At 41.8% G+C, this 24,201-nt stretch overlaps 1 protein-coding gene across 5 annotated transcripts in view; it reads right to left on the bottom strand.

The window, feature by feature from the left end:
- The window catches only part of RABGAP1L (RAB GTPase activating protein 1 like), a 218,662-nt gene that overhangs the window by 25,973 nt on the left and 168,488 nt on the right, over window positions 1–24,201 (bottom strand). The window contains exon 1 of one of the 5 annotated variants that reach the window (XM_060232471.1): window positions 20,791–21,129. The exons of 3 other annotated variants lie outside the window; for them this stretch is intronic. In XM_060232471.1, coding sequence (XP_060088454.1) covers window positions 20,791–20,901 — 111 coding nt within the window. In that variant the 5' untranslated portion in view covers window positions 20,902–21,129. Of the gene's footprint in view, window positions 1–20,790; window positions 21,130–24,201 lie in introns of those variants that run through there. One more of the 5 variants, XM_060232469.1, reaches the window with a different exon arrangement.

The raw sequence follows: 24,201 nt of genomic DNA, 5'->3' as shown, positions 1-24,201 counted from the left end.
TCACAGCGTATGATTCCCCCTCACGTGGCAGCCCACCTTAAAATCTTGCTCCTGGTCCCTGATCCCTGAAGAGGCAGGAGAATTGTGCTTTGTAAGCGGGAATTCTTGCGCCTGCAGAAACATCTAGTTTGGATCAAAGTCCTTGGTCCTGCTGCCACTCAAGAAGGCTGGGTGCAAAGCCAAGTTGTATACCTATCCTATCTACCGTTCCCTGTAAGGAAGTCTCAGATATCACTTCCAAATACTCAGCAGACAGAGGTCTCAGCAGGCAAAAAAAAAAAATAAAGGCTACAGGTGCATGGACTTGAAGATGGCTGATAGCCTGTGTGCAAATAATTAACCATGTAGTTCCCCTTAGGAAGAAGGTGCTCAAACTGACAGAAGGCACATGATGGGTGCTAGTATCACCTGACTTCACATGTCAAGAGGATATATGAATATCCTGGCTGGAACTGCCTATAGCTTCCCCCTCTCTGCTCAACAGCCCTGGTGCCTCTTATAGCAGGAAGTAAATGCCAGGATAAACATGGCCCCTGGTTCAAGCATCATTCTGCTGACATATTTTCTATTAGCCCTGTGTAAATATATACTTGAATGCATTAGGGAGAGGGTACAGAAAGGCCTCACATTTGCCTTCCACAAATCTGAGTGAATGTTTGTATAGTCCCTAGCCTACACATGTACAACAGTGTGCATATAAAACATAAAATCAAGAAGCCAACTCTTCTAGGGCCTCTGGTCCCCTGGAGAGAGTCATATACACGCAAGGTCTATGCAGAAATTTGTGCGAACATGTGGGGGTCAGGAACTGAAACCTGCTTTGCCTCTACCCTCTATGTATTCAAAAGTTGAAAGCTAGCTCTTGGGGAGAAGGGCTGGGAAAACAGCAGTTTTAACAGAATGTTTGCTGTTTCATAGTATTCCTCTCTGCCAATTTCCTCCAATGAGATTTCAATAACTTCCATTCTTTATAACAGGTAGATAGTGAATGAAGAATAGGAAAGAAAGGGTGGAGAAGCACCTGTCCCAAACACACAGGACACTCTTATTTAATCAAGGTGCAAACAACATCGACATCCCAGAACCGTCAATTCTCTGGCAAAATGATTCAACTTAAAATATTTTTCATTATTTAATTATCTGTCATGGAAGATAGGGAGTTATGCCTGCCCAGATCCTTCTCTCTTCCCTTTGTACATTTGTTTTCTAAAGCTATTGCTAACACATTCCAAATTCAAACTTATATTTTTAAGAACCGAAGACCAGAATGCCTTTCTGTTACTGACTTGCTGTACTGATGTGATTCTTCCTTTGATCGTGCTCAGGGAAACAGCAGACTCCAGAATGGTTAGTTGCTAGGATACCCTTAAAAGCATACATCTTGTGTTCAGTGGTACTCTGTGAGTCCATCAACAGAAACAAGATGACAAAAGGAATATAGGGAGAGAATGTGAACTGAGGAGAAAACTGTTGCCATCAAAGCAAGTGAGGCCAAAGACTCCCAAGATATGGGGCTACATAGAGAGGTGTTAGAAAAACAAGAGTTGTTAAACGAACAGCAACACTTTCCTTGCGGGTTTTTTACACTTACACTGGATAGTAGCTAAAGCCACAAAAAGAAAGACCAGTTTCCCACTAGTGTTGCTCCGCCCTGAGGCTTCTGTCCCCCCCTCCTCTCGATCAAGTAATCAATTTCCCATCAGTTGCTCCATGGGTGCATTTTGAGCCGTGGCAACCTCCAGTTCCCTGTGCCATTTTTAGATGCTGTTTTTTTCAGGATTATGTTGCCACCCGGAGAATTGGAGGCTGCAGTGGCTCAGAATGCGCCTGTGGAGCAACTAGTGGGAAATCTATCACTTTCTCCAAGGAAAACAGAAGCCTGGGGGCGGAGCAAAGCTCGTGGGAAATCAATCAAAGATTTGTATTCAATTCTTATTCTGAAGGCATAGTTTGAGGATTGCATGTCTACTATGAGTGCATGAACTCAGAGACTGTTTTATTACTCCTAATACTAAGTTTGTTTGTACAACAAAGGCAGGAGAGTATACGATTTTTCTATCCCTAATTCTCCTTAAAATGGGCATTCTAGTTAACCCCCCATAGTAAATCATTATTAATTATTTTTTTAAAAAAACACAATTTTTGAAATTATCTTGTGATACGAAAAACATATCTCAGATTCTATTCATCTGCTCAGAACTACTAGAAGCAAATCATATACAGCATATTGTCTCAAGTTACAAATTATTACTTTGTCAGTTTGTTCTAGTTGTTGGCATGTTTTACACAGAACACAGCCAATTACATGAGAATGAAAGAACACACCTTCATCCAGTCCACAATTAAGTATAATTAATGTACAAATATCATCGCTAGCCTGATCAACACCCCCCCCCCCATATTTTTGCAGATACCTCTGTCATTCTTTGCTGGAAAAGTTATTAGCTTCAAAGCATATTAGGTTTTAAGCTACACAAATAACTACTCTATTCAGAGGAGGGGTGGAAAAACACAGTAGAATTTTGATGGCACACAACAGACCCATTCACCACTTTATTAAACTACAAGAAATTTAATCTGCAGAACTGATATACTAAACATGACACAAAAGTCAATGCAAAAATCCTCTTCTAGGAAGCTTAATTAAGCATAAGGTCCCCACAGGAACAAAGAGCCAAGTCCCCAGTACAGTTCTGGAACAGCTGTAGTGGTGTTTTAGTAAAACTGGGATTTACTGGTTGCACTAATATGGTTTCAGCAAATAAACTTTACCAGAGTTCAGAGAGAAGACAACATTTGAGCTGAGAAGGAACCACATCACTGGCACTGACCATACAGTTCCAAAAACACAAGCATAAGAACATAAGAGAAGCTATGTTGGATCAGGCCAATGGCTCATCCAGTCCAACACTCTGTGTCACACAGTGGCCAAAAAACCCAGATGCCATCAGGAGGTCCATCAGTGGGGCCAGGACACTAGATGCCCTCCCATTGTGCCTCCCCCACAAGCACCAAGAATACAGAGCATCACTGCCCCAGACAGCGTTCCAACAATACGCTGTGGCTAATAGCAACAGCCACAGGTTTTCCTTAGTCAGTTATTCTTCAAGTCACATGTCAACTCTCATCTGAAGCTAAATGGTGGGCTGTGTCATATGTTTTAGTAGATAGTTACACGCTATGTAAGTTTATACCACTGCTATTCCAAATGCAATGTAGTTCTGCTATTTTGCTTATGCAAAATCATCCATTCTGTACTACATGTACTACTACATGCCTCCCTCTAAGCAGACAATACAAACAAGTAAATAGAAGTCCATCACTGTGGCAAGATGCACTCCTCCCCCTCCATTATTTCACCTACAAATCTGGAAGAGATAAAAGATAATGTGGTTTTCTAACAGCAGATTCAGTATATCCAAAGACTGACTTAGGCCTGCTAAACTGAACATCATCATCTCTACACATGTAGAATATAGGCAGCTTAGTAAAAGTTAATGCTGCTTGCATTTTTCTTGTTATTGTCTGAATATTAAAGAAGCAGCAGCTTGAGCAAATGCAATGTACAGTGCAGTAAAGTACATACTATCAAAAAAAATTATCCTGCCCTTTTCAGGAACCCATCTGCATTCAAATGGACTCCAGGGACACATCTAGTGCAGAAATACAAACCACTCAAATATTACCAGCTGAAGAGACAAAAATTGTATGTTGCTAAAGAAAGCCACAGTTACCATTCCACGGGAGTGAACTTTTCATTATTGGGACATTTTCTTTCCACTGCCAAGACTGAACCTATGCTCAACCCTTCCACCCTGGAAAAGAAGCTGAACAAGACAGCATAAGGAACTTGCATGAACTGTCAGGTCTTAACTACATTTTAAGCCCTGGCCTTAAAGACGGGCTTTTTCTTTTGCGGAGGGGTGTGGGTGTGCGCGCGCATGCGTGTGTGTGTATATAATTTTTTTTCCCAAAAAATATTCTTTTCTATACACTTGAAATCTAGCAGACTCTATACACCCTTCCCAAGTGCGTATACAACATAAAACCTAAAAAGAACCTCTTTTCTTCATAAATGGGGCAGTACAAGTGGGAACTGTTTGTTGTCTTGTGGCACTGCACAACACAAATCCACACTGGACTGTGCCTCAAAAAAGATATCAGACTCTCCTCTGGACTGTGTCTCAAAATAAGAAATCAGACTCTCCTCTCCACAAATCCCTGCATGAATCTCATGGAAAGGAAAAAAAAAACAATAACTGATGCAATGCACAAAGTAGGCTGCAACCTCTAACCAGCTTAGTTGGCAGATTGATCAAATATTTAGCTGATTCATGGTGAGACTATTCTAATTAGTGAGGGTGAGAGTTAAGGCACACTTGTTTATTTGGTATGGGGGGCTGTTTTATGTGTCACTGTAATAAGGAACAAAACAATATTAAGGATAGCCTTTATTTCTAGAGATAGCTTTTGTTTGGAGGGAGCCAGTTTGGTGTAGTGGTTAAGCGTGAGGACTCTTATCTAGGAGAACTGGGTTTGATTCCCCACTCCTCCACTTGCACCTGCTGGAATAGCCTTGGGTCAGCCACAGCTCTGGCAGAGGTTGTCCTTGAAAGGGCAGCTGCTGTGAGAGCCCTTTCAGCCCCACCCACCTCACAGGGTGTCTGTTATGGGGGAAGAAGATAAAGGAGATTGTGAGCCACTTTGAGACTCTGAAATTCGGAGTGGAGGGCGGGATATAAATCCAATTTCTATCTTCTTCTTCTTCTTGCACTCTCACCACTATTCCAGCATTGCAGAAAAGTACTTGCACCAAAGTTTTTGTACTATGCACATCCATTTAAATTACTGTAAAGGCAACCTATTTGCATTCTTATGCACACTCACTTGGGATTGAATTGAATAAAGTGTGTCTGACTTCAAGAAAACATAACAAAAACTGTGTATATCCATATTAGTACTGATGGCACTAGAAGAATATGCAACCAAAGGCAAAAAAACCCCTGCACTAGTAAATAAAAGGTTTACAATGAGATAATATCAATAAATAAGCAGCTTCTGATTTTAAAATAACACTTAACGATGTACTATGACACATGGTAATAAATGGCAAAAAGTTATTAAATGAATACCATGTTTGAATTTCATAAAGTGCTTTTATAGACTTTTCCATCTTTTTATCACACTGAATTTCAACACAACAGAAGTTATGAATAAGGGAAGGGGTTGAGGAATGAAAGACTCCCTGCTTTCGTCAGTGAACTCTCTGGCTTTGCCAAGGCATCTCCAAATCCAAAGTGACACTGCCACAAGGACTCATGTCACCTGTACTTTGAAGGCCTCATTCAACAGCATATCATCTAAAGTGGTATCATAGAATCATAGAGTTGGAAGGGACCTCCAAGATCATCTAGTCCAACCCCCTCCATAATGCAGGAAATTAACAAATACCTCCCCCCCCCCCCAAATTCACAGGATCTGCATTGCTGTCAGATGGCCTCTGTTTAAAAACCTCCAAGGAAGGAGAGCCCCCCCCACCTCCCAAGGAAGTCTGTTCATGTGCTAGCTGTGTTCTTCTGCCATTTATATTAGCCAACTTGGGCAGTCTCTACACAAAAAAATTGAATTGACAGAAAGTCACCCTTAAAAATGGAAACACTGGGAAACCAAAGGGTGTGCATTTTGATCTTTCAGGGCATTCAATCAATGAATCAAGGTTGCAGTATTCAGCAGAAAGTTTCAAAGGGAGACTCCAGAGAAGCTTCTAAACTGTTATTCATATGCAAGTTTGATATTATCAGTCCTGGAATAAGTAGATACTGGGGATGGTTAGCTCACTTCAAACAGAAATCGTTCCTCCTAACAGGTTTATGTACTCTATCTGGATTCATCTTACTTTGCCAAATTGACCAAAACTGGGAGTGGTCCACACCCACTCGTGAATGGATTGTTTTACTCATTTGACTGGATCTTGTTTTCATCTGTGTTTAACTACGCAATAAAACACACCTTCTCCAAGGAAACTGGAACTTCTGGCTCTCTCAGTAATACCTCCCTCACCACCCCCATTCACTGTTTGCAGCTCTGGGTATAAATCTTTCTGACAGTTCAATTTTATACCTGCAGTAACTGTGATAAACTGAATTAGGATTGTACTTCCTTGGTACCACTCAGTTAGAATTCCTAGGGGCTAAATTACTGGTTTCCAGCAATCAAACATAAGTTTTCTGGCTAGTAGTAATCTAGAAGCAAGGAGACTGGGACTGTTGGCAATTCTATGAGATCATGGACCACCCCCCCATCTTTTTTTGGTTGGGAGGGGAAGAAGCTGATTCCATACCCTTTCTCTGCAATGGGAGTCCCTGACACCATTCCTAGAAAACTGAGGGGGCTCTGTTTCATGTTAGCTGGATGGATGTGGGAGGGGCTCACCCTTCATCTGCCTGGAGTATGCTCACATACCTGCAAGGTCCTCGCACCAAAATTTTTAAAATGCTGGTATAGCTAAGATACATGATATCTCTGAGGTACAAACACGACTTGCTATAATTGCTCTCATCACCTAGCAAATCATGCCACCATTGTTACCACTTCATGCTATCTTAGGGTTGCCAAGTTCCCCCGGCCACTGGTGGGGGATTGGGGGGGGGGTAAGGGTTGCCAGAGCCAGGTTGGGAAACTCCTAGAAATTTGGGGGTGAAGCTTTGAGAGGACAGGGACCTCAATTGAGTACAATACCATGGAGTCCACCCTCCAAAGCATCCATTTTCTCCAGGGGAACAAATCTTCGAAGTCTGCAGACTAGTTGTAATTCTGGGGATCCCCACCTCCCACCTGGAGGCTGGCATCCTTATTAGCACTGACTTGAGACCGGCAAGCTCTAACTATGCGTTTTGTTGAATGGACTGAGAAAATGGCTCCAAAGCGTCTTCATGCATCTGATAAAGGAACTAGTTATCTACAGAAGCTTGCGCTACACTGTATCTGTCTCTAACATGTATCACTACTAATCTTCTTTTTGCCAGCGCACATTAAAAATAGCCCTCTATCACAATTTATCTTCTTGTACATTTGTACTCACATATACATTCGTTCTCAAGGCTAGAAAACAAAAGATTTTAGATGTCTGTAGGACTCCCATATTTTCATCTTACCCTTCCTTGACAGATCTAAAGGTGCTATAGACTGTTCTCCCCATCTCCAGTTTGTTTTCGCCAACACTCTTGTATAATAGGTTAGGTTGAAGCAGACTGATTAGTCCAAGGTGAGATTTCAAGCACAGTAGGACTTTGATTTCCAACTCTCTAACCCACCTGTGGCTCTTCTGAACACCACCCCCTGTCTCACATTTCAGGAAAGTGAGCAAGGGTTGCCAGTTCTGGGTTGGGTAATAACTGGAGACTTTGGGGCTGGAGCCTGGGGAGGGTGGGGTTAGGGGAGGGACCTTAGCAGTGTACAATGCCATAAAGCCCACCCTCCAAAGCAGCCATTTTCTCCAGAACTGATATCTATTGTCTGTAGAGCAGTTGAAACAGCAGGAGATCTCCAAGCCTGGGATCCCAAGATATTGGGATTGGTACTCAGAACAGAGTCAGTCTTTAACCACCCCATCCTTGCAATACTAGAATTCAACATGAAGGACACTTTAAAACATAAGAAAGCATTTATCTTTCCACATCCGGCCTAATGAAAGTTTTCTGGAGAACCTGAAAGCCTGCATAATGCTTTGTGTCAGGAATTTGACTGCGAGTCCTTCCCTGCACTCCAGATATGCAAAGGGTGGCTATAGCTCAACTATGGAAGGGACAGACCACCTTACATGCACAGAGTTATTCTGGTAATTAAAAAGATTATAGAACAAAGCAGGAGTTAAGCAGCACCTTTAAGACCAAAGTTTTATTCAGAACGTAAGCTTACGTGTGCTAAAAGCACCCTTCTTCAGACGAGGCAATAAGGTGCAGTAGGCTGAAATACATGTAGTTGGTGGGTTAAGAATGCAAACTGATACAAAGCTAGGATCACATGGCAAAACAGTGTAACAAATTAGAGGGCCATTTGGTCTGGATAGCCATAAAAAGTAATAAAAGTTGCCTGCCAATTGGTGTTGCTCCAAGTCTAGGTAAAACAAAAGGACATGTATTTCCTTGCTCTTGTCCACCTAATTTACTTCTCAACATCATGTGAAAGCACCCTTACTGAATGTGTGCGTTTGGTGGGGTGGCATACAGAGTCTTGTGGCTCTTCTGGTTTGTGGTGATTGCAAATGTGGCTCTCCACAAGCTGTGTGATGAGTACCACCGCTCTAACCATGGCATAACACGGGATCTTGGTGAATTTTTTCATCCTTGCCATTTATGAATTAGCGGTCATCACAGATATTAAGTGTAAGGTAACTCACTTTTGTTATTATTAGATTTTTAACACAATTAACATTTTACTTTGAGCAACACAGAGAGGCTGAAATAATGCTCAAAAGGCAGAAGTTCAGAAGTACAAGAAACAAACAGTGGTTTTGTGAAAAATCTGTTTCAAAAAATAATATTGCAAACAGGCATTTGTGTTTATTTAAATACAATTTCCTGAATAGGTAAGATTAAAAAGTCAAAGCTGTCACTTTAGAAAACAAACATTTTGTGTCTTGAAAACAAAGCAAGACTACATTCTACTGTTTCATAACAAAGATTACTCTCCTGAACATCACAAAGCACATGTCACAAGATACAACGGCAATCCCTTTCACAGCAGAAAAGGAGATCCCAGGAACTGTATTTATGCCTTGTAAGGCATTCTGCTTCAGTTCTTCAGGTTGCCTCTGCATCTCTCATTGCTGTCTTCAATACAGCAGGAAGGAGTCCAATCCCAGGAGTCCAATGCCACAGCACAGCATCAGCCTCCTCAAAAACCTCTCCTGTGCACAGCAGCTGCAAAACCTCAGTCCCATGCCTCATGCCAGAGCTATAACATGGAATGAATACCATGTTGCTATTGCACATCTCTCCCAAAGATGCGCTTGAAAAATACAACCCAAGGGCAGAGGAACAGGCAGAGGAGGAAGGCTTCCCTTCCCTTTTTCTTCTGTTCTTCACTACATGCTATTATTTCTCAAGAAAATACATCAGCAGGCCTCTGAACCTGACTCTGACCTTTCCCCTGCACACCACCCTCTGTCTCCATCCATCAGAACCTAAAGTGGCATTCTAGCCTAAGAGATCCTTTTTATATCAGTATGTCCTACCCAGAGGTTTAAAATTCCGCATTAAAAGAGAGGAACAAAAAAGAGGTAGGAGAGGAAGCAGGACTTGTTGGGACCCCAACTGTTACCACAGATGGACTCCAAAATAAGACCACCAACTTTGTCCATCCTTTTGATTCCCTCCCTGGTTCCGCAGATAGCCTGTTTCCATCCTATTAGTAAATCATATAAGTAAACTTGGATCTATATTAGTAAATGGTTTCATATTGCATGCCATTCCATTAAACCAAACCATAAGCAAACTCTCTTTTCATAGATTCACATTGCCCTGTACAACAAAGGAACACTGAAGAAGTTGCTTAGCAAAGCAGCTATTGCTCTCTGACTACAAAAGTCAGTCTGGTGTAGCAATCAGTGCTGAATAGGATTGTGGAGAGCCAAGCACAAATTCCCAGCCCGCTGTGGAAGATTTCTGGATGACCTTGAGCCAGTCAGATCCAAGTGGGCAGCCATGTTGGTTTGAAGCAGTAGAACAAAGTAGGAGTCAAGTTTCACCTTTAAGACCAACAAAGCTTTATTTAGAATACCTCGTCTGATGAAGTGTGCTTACAGCACATGAAAGTTTACATTCTGAATAAAACTTGGTCTTAAAGGTGAAACTTGACTCCTACTTTGTTCTTGGGCCAGTCAGACAAACTTACTTGGCAGGGTTGTTGTGAGAATAGAGAAGGGGAGAATGTATTAAGCACATTTGGGTCTCCACTGGGGAGAAAAGTAGGGCTTAAATGAATCTGTCTGTCTATATTCAGTTATTGTTCTGAAAGCTCTCTGTGCTTCAGCAATCCCAGAGGATAGACCTCTACCAAAGGAAATGAACTGTGCTGATCCAAGGACCTGCTTTTGGGGTTACACTGTAAAGTAAACTGGGTGCCACACAAGCATATGGTATTGAGAGCACCTGGCAGCAATTATTACTTGCTCTCAGCAGAGGCATGCTACTTCTGTACTAAAGAGTACCCCTTTAAATTGGAAGTTCATAACATGATCTTTTCTTAGCAGAATTGGTATTTGAGAGATTAATGCCTTAATAAGCTTGCTACCAAGAAATGGAATCACAATACACCACATTTATTCTCATAGTGCCAGGAGCACTACATTCACACAATGTTACCACTATTAATCTAAAGCATATAAGACAGTAATTAGTAACAAGAATATGAAAGACTGTAAATAAAGTGTTATTGTTTTCCTACACAGCAGTGGCTCTTGGTGGGACAGCACCCTAGGCAGGGCACCCTGCCCCCTCCAAAAGCAACAGGGAGCAGCCACGCACTTTTGCTTCGGAACACGCTGTGAGGCTGCCTTAGCTCCGCTGCTGGGTCTGACACAGCCAGTGGAGTGACAGGCAGCCTCACAGCACGCTCTGCAGCACAGGTGCACGGCTTCTCCCTGCCACTTTTGCTGGCATTTCCCTCAACACGGAGGCAAGAGCGGGTGGGAGGGCCAACCAGTGCCCTCCCAAAGCCCACACAAGCACCCTTGCTAGGGCCAGGCCCCAGGCAGCTGCCTAGGCTGCCTAGTGAAAAGGCCAGCCCTTTTTCTACAGAAAAATGGCTTCAGGGATGCTAGTTTCAATCTTATACTTCTTTCCTAACAACATAGTTTGAACCAGCATTATCTTTACCTAGAATGAATAGTTAGCAGAAGATTATATTTCTTATGTAAACATAACCACCAGTAGTTACTGCACAGATCTGCCCTCCTCAGTGCGGTACCCATGGATGCCATGGTGTTTCCTGACACCCACTTACTTCTTCCCCAAAGTACAGAGCCAATCATAGCTTCCCTCTACTTCACTGGAGCAGGAGATACTTCAGAACCATTTAAGATGCACCTACTACCTGTTCTCAAAATTCCAAGAGGGCCCACAGGCTCTACAAGGTTGGGTATCACTAGATTAACTCTACAGGCCAATCCAGACTTAAACATTGGGGAGAATTTTTTTTAATGGAGGGTCTTAGCCTATATGGGGATTTTTACACTGGACCAATAGGTAAAACTATAATGATGACTTTTTCTCATCTTCTCAGCTGAGGATTATTTGTCAGCTTCTACTGAATGGCATTATTTACACTTGCAGCATTTGTTGGTATCTAAATATGGCCTTGAGGCATTGTCTCAGTCCCATTTGTTTCCGGAAACTCTTAATTGAATTGATGCAGAAAATACAATCTACAATATATGTTTATAAATATTTGATGTTAATTAATAGGCATTATATATATATATATATATATAGAGAGAGAGAGAGAGAGAGAGAGAGAGAGAGAGAGAACGAACCAGGAATGAATGGAATAAGGAGCTGGATCACCCTATTTGCTGAAGCAATGGAATACGGCCTTAAAATTTATACCTGCTCTCTCCATGGATCTTAAGTTGCAACTTAATTCAGCAAAAAATTATGTTTAGGATATACAGGAGACCATAATGACTCTTCAGCAAAGGATTACATAAAATGCCTAATTGGTGTTGTAATTCACAGGACATTTCACTTAACATATGCTTTGGGTGTGTTCAGTCATTGGGTTTTTCCGGGAAAACATTATTACACAGATCCATTTTGTATTAGAATGTCCATTGATTTTTGTGGATGCTTATGTACTTTTAAAACTATCTGCCCATCTCATGGAGGCTAACCAATGGTCAACGAAAGTGGACCCTCTGTGCCCTTACTATGGCTAAGAGACGTATTACAACGCTGAAAAGATAAAAGCCCACCTCCAGTAAATCAATGGATTGAGGGCCTTAGGACTCTATCATCTGAACACATGGCATATAGATTTGTTTTTAGATAGTAACATATGTGTAGATCTGCCACCGCTGTTGTTGTATTTTTGTCTCTGCATATATTTTTTTTAAAAAATTCTATTTAGTTGCTGGATGCTGAGGTTTTTCTTCCTTGATCTTGTTTGTTGTTCAAAGGAGGATTTAAAAAAAAAAGTTTGGGCAGGGCATCCCTGCTGTAGACAGAGCCCATATATCTTTCAAGTAATAAATAGAGTATCTGACATGAATCAGGGAGACCCAGGTTTGAATCCCTACTCTGCTATGGAGGCTCACCTGGTGAGCTTGGGCCCGTTACTCTCTCTCAGTTTAAGCTACCTCACAAGGTGATTGCTATAAGGATAAACTGGAAGAGAGGCGAACAATGCTATAAATCACTTTGGGTCTCTGTTGGGAAGAAAACTGCCTCTTGTATGTCTTAATTTCCATGAATAAGTGAAAGAGAGAGATCACGGCCATGATCCAGATGTCAGAATTTGAGAACCTCTGCTTGCCATCCCCCAGCTCAGAGCAAATGGGCAAAAGTTGTCTTGTGTCATATATGTCACATTCTCACCTTCCATTATAGAATTGTAGCTGCACTAGGCATAAAAATGATTTCACCAACTTATCGGTTTTGAACTAGAATGCTCAACGGAAGCCTAATATACTGCAAAGCTATCACAACAAATACTTAGTGGTGGTTAGCTAACATCACACCAAGGAGCACAAGGTAACATGTAAAAAGTCATCTTATTTTATCTACCACACAATACTTGCATTTTATCAGTTCTGTTATCAGAATGTTTTATTCTTTTGTTCTTGTTCAAGCATACAGGGGGGTAATTTTAGATGGAAAACTAAAACTATGTTTCAAATAAAATAAGCAGGATCTTCCAATGGGGGACCTTCCCCCCCCCCCACCATGTGCTTGGTCCAGTATCAAAGCGTACCACTTGGGATGAAACCAATCATGTAATCTGTGTAATCCCTCCAATCATTATTTCCCTTTACTGATATATGTAAATTTACAAGCCAGCACAAGATTGTGGAGATGACCCCTACAGTAAAAAAAACAACCACCACCACCACAAAACCACTTGTACTGAAGCAAACGATTAGGGATGATCTTGCATGAATTTCTCTGATGATCTTGCACAACTGTACTTTCAGCTGGACCCCATCCTAGTAAATCCATCCATTGTGTTGGTTTTTGCTGGGCAAGCTTCCCAAATAAAAGACCTTATCACTGGGCAGAGATTCCACAGAGCCCAGGAGTTAGAAGCCACCTGTAGGCTGGAAATGAGAGAAAGAGAAGACACTCATCCAACAATAATCTCCAGCAACTGACTGGCATCAGTTTCTCAGTGCTCTACCCTCCCCTAACTGAAGCCGCAGTACTTGATGAAACTTCTTTCACAGAGAGGCAAATCCCTGTAATCCTCACTGCGCTAATTGTGTATGATGAAGTTCTGTTTGACTTTAATTTAAAACGAGTAAGGAGGAATAAACTAGCAATGCACACTACAGCAAGAATAATACTAAATACAAGAAATAACAAGAACAAAAAGTACCACCTTGCCAGATTCTCCTACTTATCCCAGGCTCTATATATAAGCTGTTTGGGAAGCCACGTGTGGCTGAAAGGGGGGGGGGGGGGGCACAGGTGTAAGAAATGAATTAAACCATTGTTTATCAAAAGGTAAAACCCAATACTATGATAAAAATACATAGTGGTGTAAGCTTATCTCTACAGAAAAGATAAAGTCACACAAATTTAAGAAAAAAACATACAAAGGAACCTTTACAAGCCACTGTCTTTGCCAAACCTACCTCACATGGCTGTTTACAAGGATAATATGGGATAACCCATGTATACTGTTGCTAAGCTGCCTCTGCTTTGGTTTTTATTCTCCCTCCCGAGGCTGGGATGGATGAGCTTCTTGCTGGATATGCAAGGGACAGTCAACATGTTTTGGATCATGACCACAACATGAGGCACTTCCCTCAATGAAATGCTGTCTGTTTCCCTGCCTTGCTTGATTCCCACAAACACACCGCTACCAGGATTACACACTGGATCATTTAGTTAAATCTCCAGCTGGCTGACTGGTGTGTTACCCCTGGAAACCATTAATCTTAAGGTTTCAGCAGAACCACTGCAGACACAGTATTTATAAAATAAAACAAGTCAGACCAAACTTCATTTAAGAAACTTACGGAACCAGCAGAGTGAGTGGAACTACGTCTAATCCCATCACACTTACTGAGGCATTCCGGAGAGCAGCTGAGCCTTGCTTCATATTCACCTACTTATTTGCAACCTTCTAAGACAGTCAAAGTTCTGCCTGCTTAGGATGGCCCTATTAGTCACCAAAAGATCCAGCCACATTGATACTCTGGCCAAAGAAAGAAACATTCTTAGGACTAGTGTTTCTTACTAGGCCCCTCCACACTAAACACTTTGCTCTATATTTTCCTGGTTTTAACCACTCCTTGAGCTGAAGGCATTTCATAAGTTGACTCCATAATATAAGCTTTCCTCTGTATCCTCCCCCCCTCTAGGTTTTCAAAGTTTGCCAGGCTTTCCCAAGTGCACTGGAGCCAATGAAAGATCACTTTAGTCCTTGGTCGGTGTTTTCATTGCCACCAGTTCTGCAATTCACAGGACCAGTCCTAGACTGTCTAGCACCCTTGGCAAGGCTAATTTCTGGCCCACACCTCACACTGATAATGTTAACAAGTCACATGGGGGCACCCAATGTGGTGCCCCCAGAAGGCTGGTGACCTAGGCCATCACCTAGTTTGCCTAGTGGCAGGGGCAGCCCTGGTGACACATCACCCCTGCTTTTGTTTTTCCACGTGCAAAAACCTCTCCTGCGCAGCTCATCATCCTCCTACCTGCTCTGTGCCTTTACCATCAGTATCTCTCTCACACACACACACATGCCAATTCTGCTCCAGTGCTCCCTAGCAAACAGAAAGCTCTGCTTATCCCTGGACAGAAAGAAGAGCAGCACCATTCTGAGAGGATATTCTGCATTCCAGGAATGAAAGTCTCCCTTAGTGGTTTTGGAGGGTTCAGTTTTTATTTTGTTTTTTTTAAAGCAGGAATGCTCAGGAACACAGTTCCGGCTGGCTTAGCATCAGTGGGTGTGGCCTAATATGCAAATGAGTCAATGCTGGGGGGGGGGTTTCTGACAAAAAAAGCCCTAGGTAGGCTAATCTCTCTCCTGTTTCCCTTTCCTTCTATATACTTTCCTGCACTCTCTTCTCTTTTGCTGTGGATGGATCCTTTATTTTGTGATTTGTAGTGGTGGTGATGACCCTGCCCCACCATTGCTTGCCACCAGATCCCACTGATGGGATCATGCATTGTTCTTTCTGGCAAACTTAAAAGGATGACTGTGCACATAAAAATCAAACCTAAACAACCCCTCTGGAAACACAAACATTACTGTTAATAGCAAAAGTATCCACTCAGGCAGCACCTTCCAAATTTAAGGAAATAACTCAGGAGGGTGCACATATGAACACTGCATTTAAAAAAAAAATGGAAGGAGAACTGAGTCTGCTCAGAAGAAGTGGAAACAGGGGTGGGGTGGCCAGTAAAAGGAATGATGCAATGTGCTCAGAAGTTTAGGAACAAAGCAAACTCCACAGACTCTACTAAAAATGAACTGGATGTGTTGTTCTTGGAAACATCGTAGTCTGAGAAAACAAAAAGAAAAGCTGGCTTGAAACTGGCACAGCAACAACAGGCACATGGTGCGTGTTCAGGTGTGCGTGTGTGGGGGGGACAAAGTATTTAAAAGGCCAAGGAACAATACATTTATGTAGAAATGTCTACTGAAAGGATCTCAGTTCAGATTGCTCTGGTTTTGGATTTGGATGTTCCTCCTCAAAGCTCCAGTTCAAGGAGGCAAACAATATTGTGATCAAGCATAAGATTCCTTCTCCTCACTTTGAGGCCTTCCCTTGCTTGCTTTATTTGAAAATATTCCCAGGATCTTCCTCCTCTTCTCCTTTACCCAGTCAGCAGAGACTTTCATTAGAACTGAATAATCTGACATATTCCTTTTAAACAACATACCGCTGGCCAGAGTCTGCAAAGTGAATTTGCAATAGATAAGACCTAACAGTCTATATATACATTGGGTTGGATTGAATTCCAGTTCATAAAAAATGAATGATACACTATCCTGAAATATGTTTCACACTGAGAAAGTATTAGAATTGTTTGCCAAAGTAAATGTTTTTGACAGCAAGTCTGATACATGATTATCAGGAATTTTCACTTTTATTTTAATGGCAACTATCTTACTACTAGAAATAAGGCCTGCTGTGGAAAAAAATACAACAGGCTCTAGAAAGAGGCTCTAAGTGAGTGCCCATCACACACTGTCTTCCCACACAAGTGAAGGCATTCACTACCCCCCCCTCCCACACACACCTCAAATGGAGTTGATGTCCGCCATTTGGAGTGCAGTTGTAATTCTGAGTGATCTTCAGGCCTCATCTGGAGATTGGCAACAGCGTTTCCTCAGGAAGAAATGACTGATTTGGAGGGTGGAGTCTATGGCATTGTACCTGTCTGAGGTCCCACCCCTCCTCTGACCCACCCTCTCCAAGCTCCACCCCTTAAATCTTCAGGAACCTCCCAACCTGGAGTTGGCAACTTCTAAGTCACACTGGCTGTCATAGGAGGGTTGCTTCTGAACAGGAGCAAGCAGCCAGGCCTAGTTAAATCATGCCAGTTAGATGGCATCAGGTCACCCAGAGGGTGCTGCCAGACCTATGGTAGCCAACCTCCAAGTGGAGCCTGAAGATCTCCTGAAATCACAACTGAACTCTAGACAACAGATTTCTTTCCCCCTGGAGAAAATAAATGCTTTGGAGTGTGGAGTCTATGGCATTATATTAAACTGAGGCCTCTCCGTTTAATGATAGAACTTTGGTTGCCTAGCAACAGCCTCTGGCTAGCAGCTTCCCCAGGCTGAGGAGAGGAAAGAGGGAGTGACAGGAAAGCTGACATGGCCTCTGACTTCATGAATTTCCCACCCAATGGCAGCCCAATTTCCCACCAATGGCAGCCCAATGAGTTCTCAATGAGTCTCTCTGTCTGTTTCCTTTCCAGAGGAAGAGGAGGTGGAGCCATCAAGCAATCAAAAGAAGGCTTTCTCTGGCTCTTTCCCTCCTCCCCCCTCTGCCAATCAAGGAAAGGGTTTCTTTCTTTTGCAAAGCAGTGTGACGGGCAGCTTAGCCAATGGGAGAGTAAGTAGAGCCAGAAACTGCCAGAACCAAGGTTGGTTGCCTTTTACTGACAGAATCAGCTTGGCTGATTATCAACAACTACTTGGGCAGGAGAGAGGAGTGGGCTCAACCAATGGCATGCAAGTACTCTTGATTGATCATTTGATGGACCAAAGGTTGAAGCACTGCAGTCCCAACCAATAGGAGAGCTCCATTTTGCCCAGACGAAAGGGCTTTTATATATGCAGCATTCTTCTGGAGGTTACCATTTGTGCCCTTCGGGTGGCTGGATTTCCAATTTTTTTTGGGGGGTGGGGGGTGGGGAGGAGGTTAATAATATCTTTTAGTTCTATAAATGTTTGCTTGTTTCATCCCTTTCCCGCACTTACATTGCAAACCTTAACATAAACCAGACACTACAAATCTCACAATTTCTTTCACTACATCACAGTATGAGCCCTTGCATTATAGAAATGCCTGTGTTGTCATTAACAGCAACAATCAGAGTAGTCTACAATGTATTTGTGTGGTGTGTGACTTTGAGTGGGCAAACATTGAGTGGAAGCTTCTGCAAGGAGATTCTGGGCGAGAGGTAGGCTGTCCTGTACTGTGTGGGAGAATTCTCAGAACTGGCAATGCTAGATGGTGAAACTGCAAGATATTAAAATACAGTCGAGGCAGCCGAAAAGTTGGACAGAGTCTAAATATTAACAAAAATATTCTGCAGATTAAGAATGGAAGGCTAACTATTTTTCTGGCATCTTCAGAAATGTTTCAAGGAAAATAAAAAATATTTTTCTTTTGCACTATGGGCAATGAGAGATTGGATCTGCCTGATTTGATATTTTATGCAGTTTTTAATATATAGAACAGAAGTGCACATCACTTCATCATTGAAAATTATATCCAACTGGTGTAGCGCAACAGCAACGGGTATAAGCTATGAGCCAGAAAATCCCCCTCCAAGTCTCCTTTCAGCCACAAAGTCACTAGGTGGCTTTAGACAACCATATCGCAAAATTAGGTTAATATAACCAATCTATTTTAGGATTGTTGAGGGGTATTGAAATGGCACTTCAACATTCTAAAGTACAATAAATGCTGATATTATATTACATATCTATTTCTGGTTTGTGCAAATATTGTATTACATATATTACTATTTTATTAGTCTACATACTGTAAAAACTTCATTATTTAATAAAGCCTTTCCTATCAAGGTCTTCCTATTATCCAGCACTAATATGATTCCAGGAGACAAAACCAATGGCCAGCATAAATCAGCCATGAAACCAAAAGCCTTCAACAGATGAGCACATATGAGGCTTTAAGTCTGAATCACAATTTCAACATAAATCACAGTAATTGGACAGTTCTGATGCACTGGGACAACCCTGTTTTTCACTTACTCTCTCTCAGTCTCTCTCTCTCTCATACACACACACACACTGATGTAGGACTCTTGTAATAGGTTTGTCAGAGAGGAAAGACAGGAAGGGAATAATGGGGGTGAGACAGAAATCTAGCCAGTCATTTATCTGTGTTAGTTTGCTGATGTGAAAACAGCCCAAAACTGATGACTTGCCATCACAGTGTTGGTTTCTGCTTGGCAAGGCATGGTCACCACTCAGTTTTAGGGTTGCCAAGTCCAATTCAAGAAATATCTGGGGACTTTGAGGGTGGAGCCAGGAGACTTCGGGGGTGGAGCCAGTGAGACATTGGGGGTGGAGCCAGTGAGACGTTGGGGGTGGAGTCAGGAGCAAGGTTGTGACAAGCATAATGGAATTCCAAAGGGAGTTCTGGCCATCCTATTTAAAGGGACCGCACACCTTTTAAATGCCTTCCCTTCTTTGGAAATAATGAAAGATAGGGGCACCTTCTTTTGGGGCTCATAGAACTGGAGCCCCCCAGTCCAATCTTTTTGAAACTTGGAGGGTGTTTGGTGAGAGGCACTGGATGCTATGCTGCAAATTTGGTGCCTCTACCTCAAAAAACAGCCCCCCCCCCGGAGCCCTAGATACCCACAGATCAATTCTCCATTATACCCTATGGGAATTGGTCTCCATAGGGAATAATGATGTACCCAACAGACATTTCCCTCCCCCCGCTGCTTTCCTCCCCCGCCCTAAAGTGGGAGGAGGGCCTCCAAACTGGGGGATCCTGTGCCCCCCATCTGGGGATTGGCAACCCTATTCAATTTCAATCTCTGGGATCCCCTTCCCAAAGGAAGGGGTGATATGCATTATTGTTCCTCACCATCACTGGGTCATTATAACACAATTCAAAGCACAATTTAAAATTAAGCAACAGTTTAAGGAAATACACCTTTACCTTTTCCACAGGTGTAGGAAGGGGGCTTGGGGAGAACGTTGTGATGGCTGTATTATGTAGGGAGCTTTACATGAAGAGAGAACAGGTAACAGAAGCTTGACAGGGCTGAAGGAGAATGAAATACCAACCAAACAATAACAATATGGCATGTCAAATTGCTTGTTGACTGGTGTGTTAGCACAACTACAATGACTTCCCAGGAGGCCACAACCAGCCATCAGGGGACAGACCAGTGTTAGAGAAATTCACTCAGAAATCAGTGCTGGTGCAGTGCAAAAGTACAAGGCATTGAAAGAACATACAGAGACCCAAAATCCTCTATTAACACTTGTTGGATCTTGTTTTATCCCTTTAGGAAAGAAAGAATTCAAAATAAACTCTGTGGACATTATGTACTCAAGCACTGTATAATATTTGTTTAGGGAGTGTACATTCTATGTCAGCGGTCAACAGAAGAATTGTGTGAGCTAACTACAGGTCCATACCTCAGATATCTGTATTATACTGAGGCTGATACAGCAGTAAAAGCTTTCAAATGGAATGTACTTTGATTCTGGATTGCACCGGATTACACCATTTTAAACAAAGTTTCTGCGGATAAACTGAGAATTAAAATTCCCCAGAGTAAAGCTACTCAGTTCTTGCACAAGCAAGACAATAGCCAGTCTGTATTTGATTCTATGAAATACCAAGTATTACATATGAATGCTACCTCCTCCTTTCAAAGGCAACCTTTTTTCATGAGTTCCCATCCCTAAAGGACTGAAGACAGTGTAACTGCGGCTGCTCACACTGCCCTTTCTGCCTTTCTCCTCGCTTCAATAAACACAAATTCTAAGTAAAACAAAAGGGTGCAAGGGTATTCTGTATAAACTGGAAATTTAAGCTTACCAGTCCTACGGGTTAAGCAAGGCCAGGCATGGACACAAACAGCTGCCTCGAGGCAGCAAAATCTGTTTAGTGTAGCAACTCCAAGGTTGAGCAAACCAGCTTTCCAGTGAATAGCAACGGGCCACATAGGATTATTCTCACTGGTGCATGAGAGAATAATATTTGTGAGAGTGTCATAACAATATACACAGGGAACTACATCATGAGGGCTAAAAGAAGGCAGAGCAAGGCGTTAACACCCTCCTACAGACAGTAACAATAAACTGGAGTCTATAATATTTCACAAATTGGACACCTACCACACATTTGGGTTTGCTGATTGCCACCAAGCTGGCCAGAAAATCCTCATCGTACAGCTGGCTAAAAACATGGGAGTTGTAGGCCACCACAATGGAAATCTCTTCCATCATTTTGTCTGCAGGCTCTCTGTTAACAGGGGTCAGCAACAGGCTCAGTAGTATCAAACGACAGAGAATTCGCTCAGCTCTGTGCCGGTTGCTCACACCCACCTGAAGAGACTAACGGGGTGGAGTATCGCACAAGGAACGGAGGGAGGGGGGGAACCACACACATCCACAGCAGCCAATCAGATCAGCTTCAGTGTACTGCTTTCCTCTAGGAGTCTCTTTGATCTTTGCAGCAGAAGTCCAGTTTTAAGCACCTGTTCGTAAGTTCAGAAAATATAAAGACCATTCTTTATGGTAGTCTTCAATTTAAAAGTCTTTTACCAATATGAATCTGGTTTTATTAAAAAAAAGCAGTGAAGTATCTATTTGAAATTTCAGTTGACAATGGAAATTCTTCTTGTATTTCCCATCATACTTTTCTTTTAAATGCTGTATTTCATGACAAATGTATTTTCAGTGGAAGACTCAGTTTCTTACAAAGACTTGCTTTAGGGATTTCCACAGAAGGAACTAACAAATGAAAATTCTGCCATCCTTGGAATGTTTCAGAGGATCTTATCAGACACCCAGGGAAAATGCTGCTTCTCCGGCAGATCTGTTCTGCCAATGAGCTTCTTTCTTTTCTCTTGGAATTATACAGACATAAAACAGAAATACAGTGGCTCCGTCAGTCTGTGTGACTCCTGTCTCAAAACCATCTCACGTAGATGTAAGATTACAATAACTAGTTTTCCTGATAAGTCCAATATGCTAGATCACACAACATGATGAAGTCTTATCCAAATGTTTACTTAAAAAAAAATGCGCATTCTTGTTGAAAAAAACAAAAGAATAGGAATCCAAATTATCATTTGCAGGTGTGTGAATCCTCCTGCAGTTTTCAAAATGCAAACAGGATCTGGTAATTTCAGACTAGTAAAATGCCATCCACCTTAACAGTAACTTTATCAATAGTAAGTGTTGTGCAAAAGATGGCAGAAAGCCTAAAAAAAATTAGTATATTGACCTACAGTTTTATGAAGACTTGCAAAGCTATGTAAAAATCCATGCCCCCAGAATTCACCAAGTACAAAATTCATCTTCACAATGAAAAACAGTCTTCTTAATTTAAAAAAGCAATCTTCTGAGATTAACAAAGAACAAAAAAACCCAAATTCATGCTCTTTTCTTACATACATTACATTTTTGCCTCTTCCTATAACATTTTGTTTCAGCAACAGAAGATCCAAGATGTATAAAATGACAGAAATATGCATTTATCACACATGAGAGTACATTTCAGACACTGCAAAAAAAAAATCGTTTGGCATTTCCTAGTACAAGCTGTTGTTCGTAAATTGTCACATGCTTATTTTTCAGAATAAAATATATCATCAACTTTCCTCTTCTCTTTGCCCTATTTTCTTTGTGTGTCACACTCTCTAGAAGACTACATGTATATTTTCCAACAGTAACAGGTCCATTGAACGGAGAAGTTGATCACAGATAAGGATGAAAAAACATCCACTTTCATAAGGGAGGGGTGAAATGACATATTGCTAGGAAACAGCACAGAATTTTAATAGGCTTAAGGCAAGCATAATGCAAAGCCTGAAGAAGTCCTTATGCTTACAACAGCTTCTGAACAAATGTGCAGGTTAAATATAAACCCCAAAGTATGCAGAAAAATCAATTTGATTTGAAACTTGCATGAATGCAGTTTTGTGCTGCTAAGGCTAGGTTGTAGCTTTACTTGTTTTCCCAGCAGAGGTAGTTCAGCTCTAAAGAGTAAACACAACAAACCATTCTTCTTGGACATCAGTGGATAAAATTCCTACCTCATATTGTTAAGCCTTCTCTCTATTTTTCTAAAAACTTTATCAGATCCTGGGAACCTCTTCAACAAATACTTTCCTCTCCAGTTTGGCTTCAACTTCCTCGTAACAAAAAACCCGCACAAAAAAAACGGCTGCTATAAGTGAAAGCGGTTCTTCCTGCCTTTGCAGCTTTCTCTCTCAGTGTGACTCACCCTGGGCAGGAGATAATGCGCTTATGTGAGGTGAACAGACAAAAAGACACCTGTTGTAGGAGGAGGTAAGGAATGGGACTTCCCATGATTCCACCTTTCCTGCCAGGCTGTGCTGCCAGGGAGGGATAAAATTACATTTAAGCAGGGCATGTGCTGCAGCAACCTTCAAGCCCCTGTTTTAGTTAAAAGGACACTTCAGTCTGGGACAGAGGCAAAGAACAAAGATAAGGAATGCCAGATTCCACACATCCATGTCTCATGAATCACATTATAAGGTATTAGGAGACAGGGTTTAACATAATCTTCCTTCCAATTATCCTATGCTAGATGAACTTATATCAGGGCTTTTTTTGTAGCAGGAACTCCTTTGCATATTAGGCCACACACCCCTGATGTAACCAATCCTCCTGGACCTTACAGTAGGCCCTGTACTAAGAGCCCTGTAAGCTCTTGGAGGATTGGCTACATCAGGGGTACGTGGCCTAATATGCAAAGGAGTTCCTGCTACAAAAAAGCCCTGATTTATATAGACTTCTGTAAATTTAAAGCTGACACCATTTGTCCATGTGTTTTTAATCAGTGACTGTGTTCACTAATACAGTAAACCAGAAAACAGGATGCTAATACAGAAAACCACTGTATTCTTGCCCACAGTACTTATCTCCACTCCCATGTCCAGAGAGCAGTATTCTAAGTAGACTAGTACGTTTATTCATGGGGGCTTACTCTGCTCATGACCTGAGTTCGATTCTAGCAGAAGCTGGTTCAGGTAGCCGGCTCGAGGTTGACTCAGCCTTCCATCTTTCCGAGGTTGGTAAAATGAGTACCAAGCTTGCTGGGGGGGAAAGTGTAAAAGACTGGGGAAGGCAATGGCAAACCATCCCATAAAAAGTCTGCTGTGAAAATGTTGTGAAAGCAATGTCACCCCAGAGTCGGAAACGACTGGTGCTTGCACAGGGGACCTTTCCTTTCCTTCCCTCCTGAACTATTTTATACTTAGAAAGCTCTGAGCAATGTGGATTTTATATACATTTACTTTAAGAACTGTACAATGAGAAAAATAGAAAAATATTCCATGTGCTGAAGAAACCATCTCTTCTCTCATACAATGTTTCATAGATGTTTATCTAAAGGAATATAATTATAGAGTGACCAGCTTTCTAGAAAAAAATCCTGCCTCAGCATTTTTCATTTCCTTGACCTCTGTTGTCACTTCAACTGTGGTATTCAGCATCTAAAATGTTTTCTTTACAAGCTTATAAATTTGTGAAAGAACTTGCAAGAAGATTTGTAAG

This window comes from Heteronotia binoei, chromosome 2, assembly GCF_032191835.1.
Source record: "Heteronotia binoei isolate CCM8104 ecotype False Entrance Well chromosome 2, APGP_CSIRO_Hbin_v1, whole genome shotgun sequence".
In the NCBI taxonomy this organism is placed as follows: Eukaryota; Metazoa; Chordata; class Lepidosauria; order Squamata; family Gekkonidae; genus Heteronotia; species Heteronotia binoei.
This window is presented reverse-complemented; position numbering and strand designations above follow the sequence as displayed.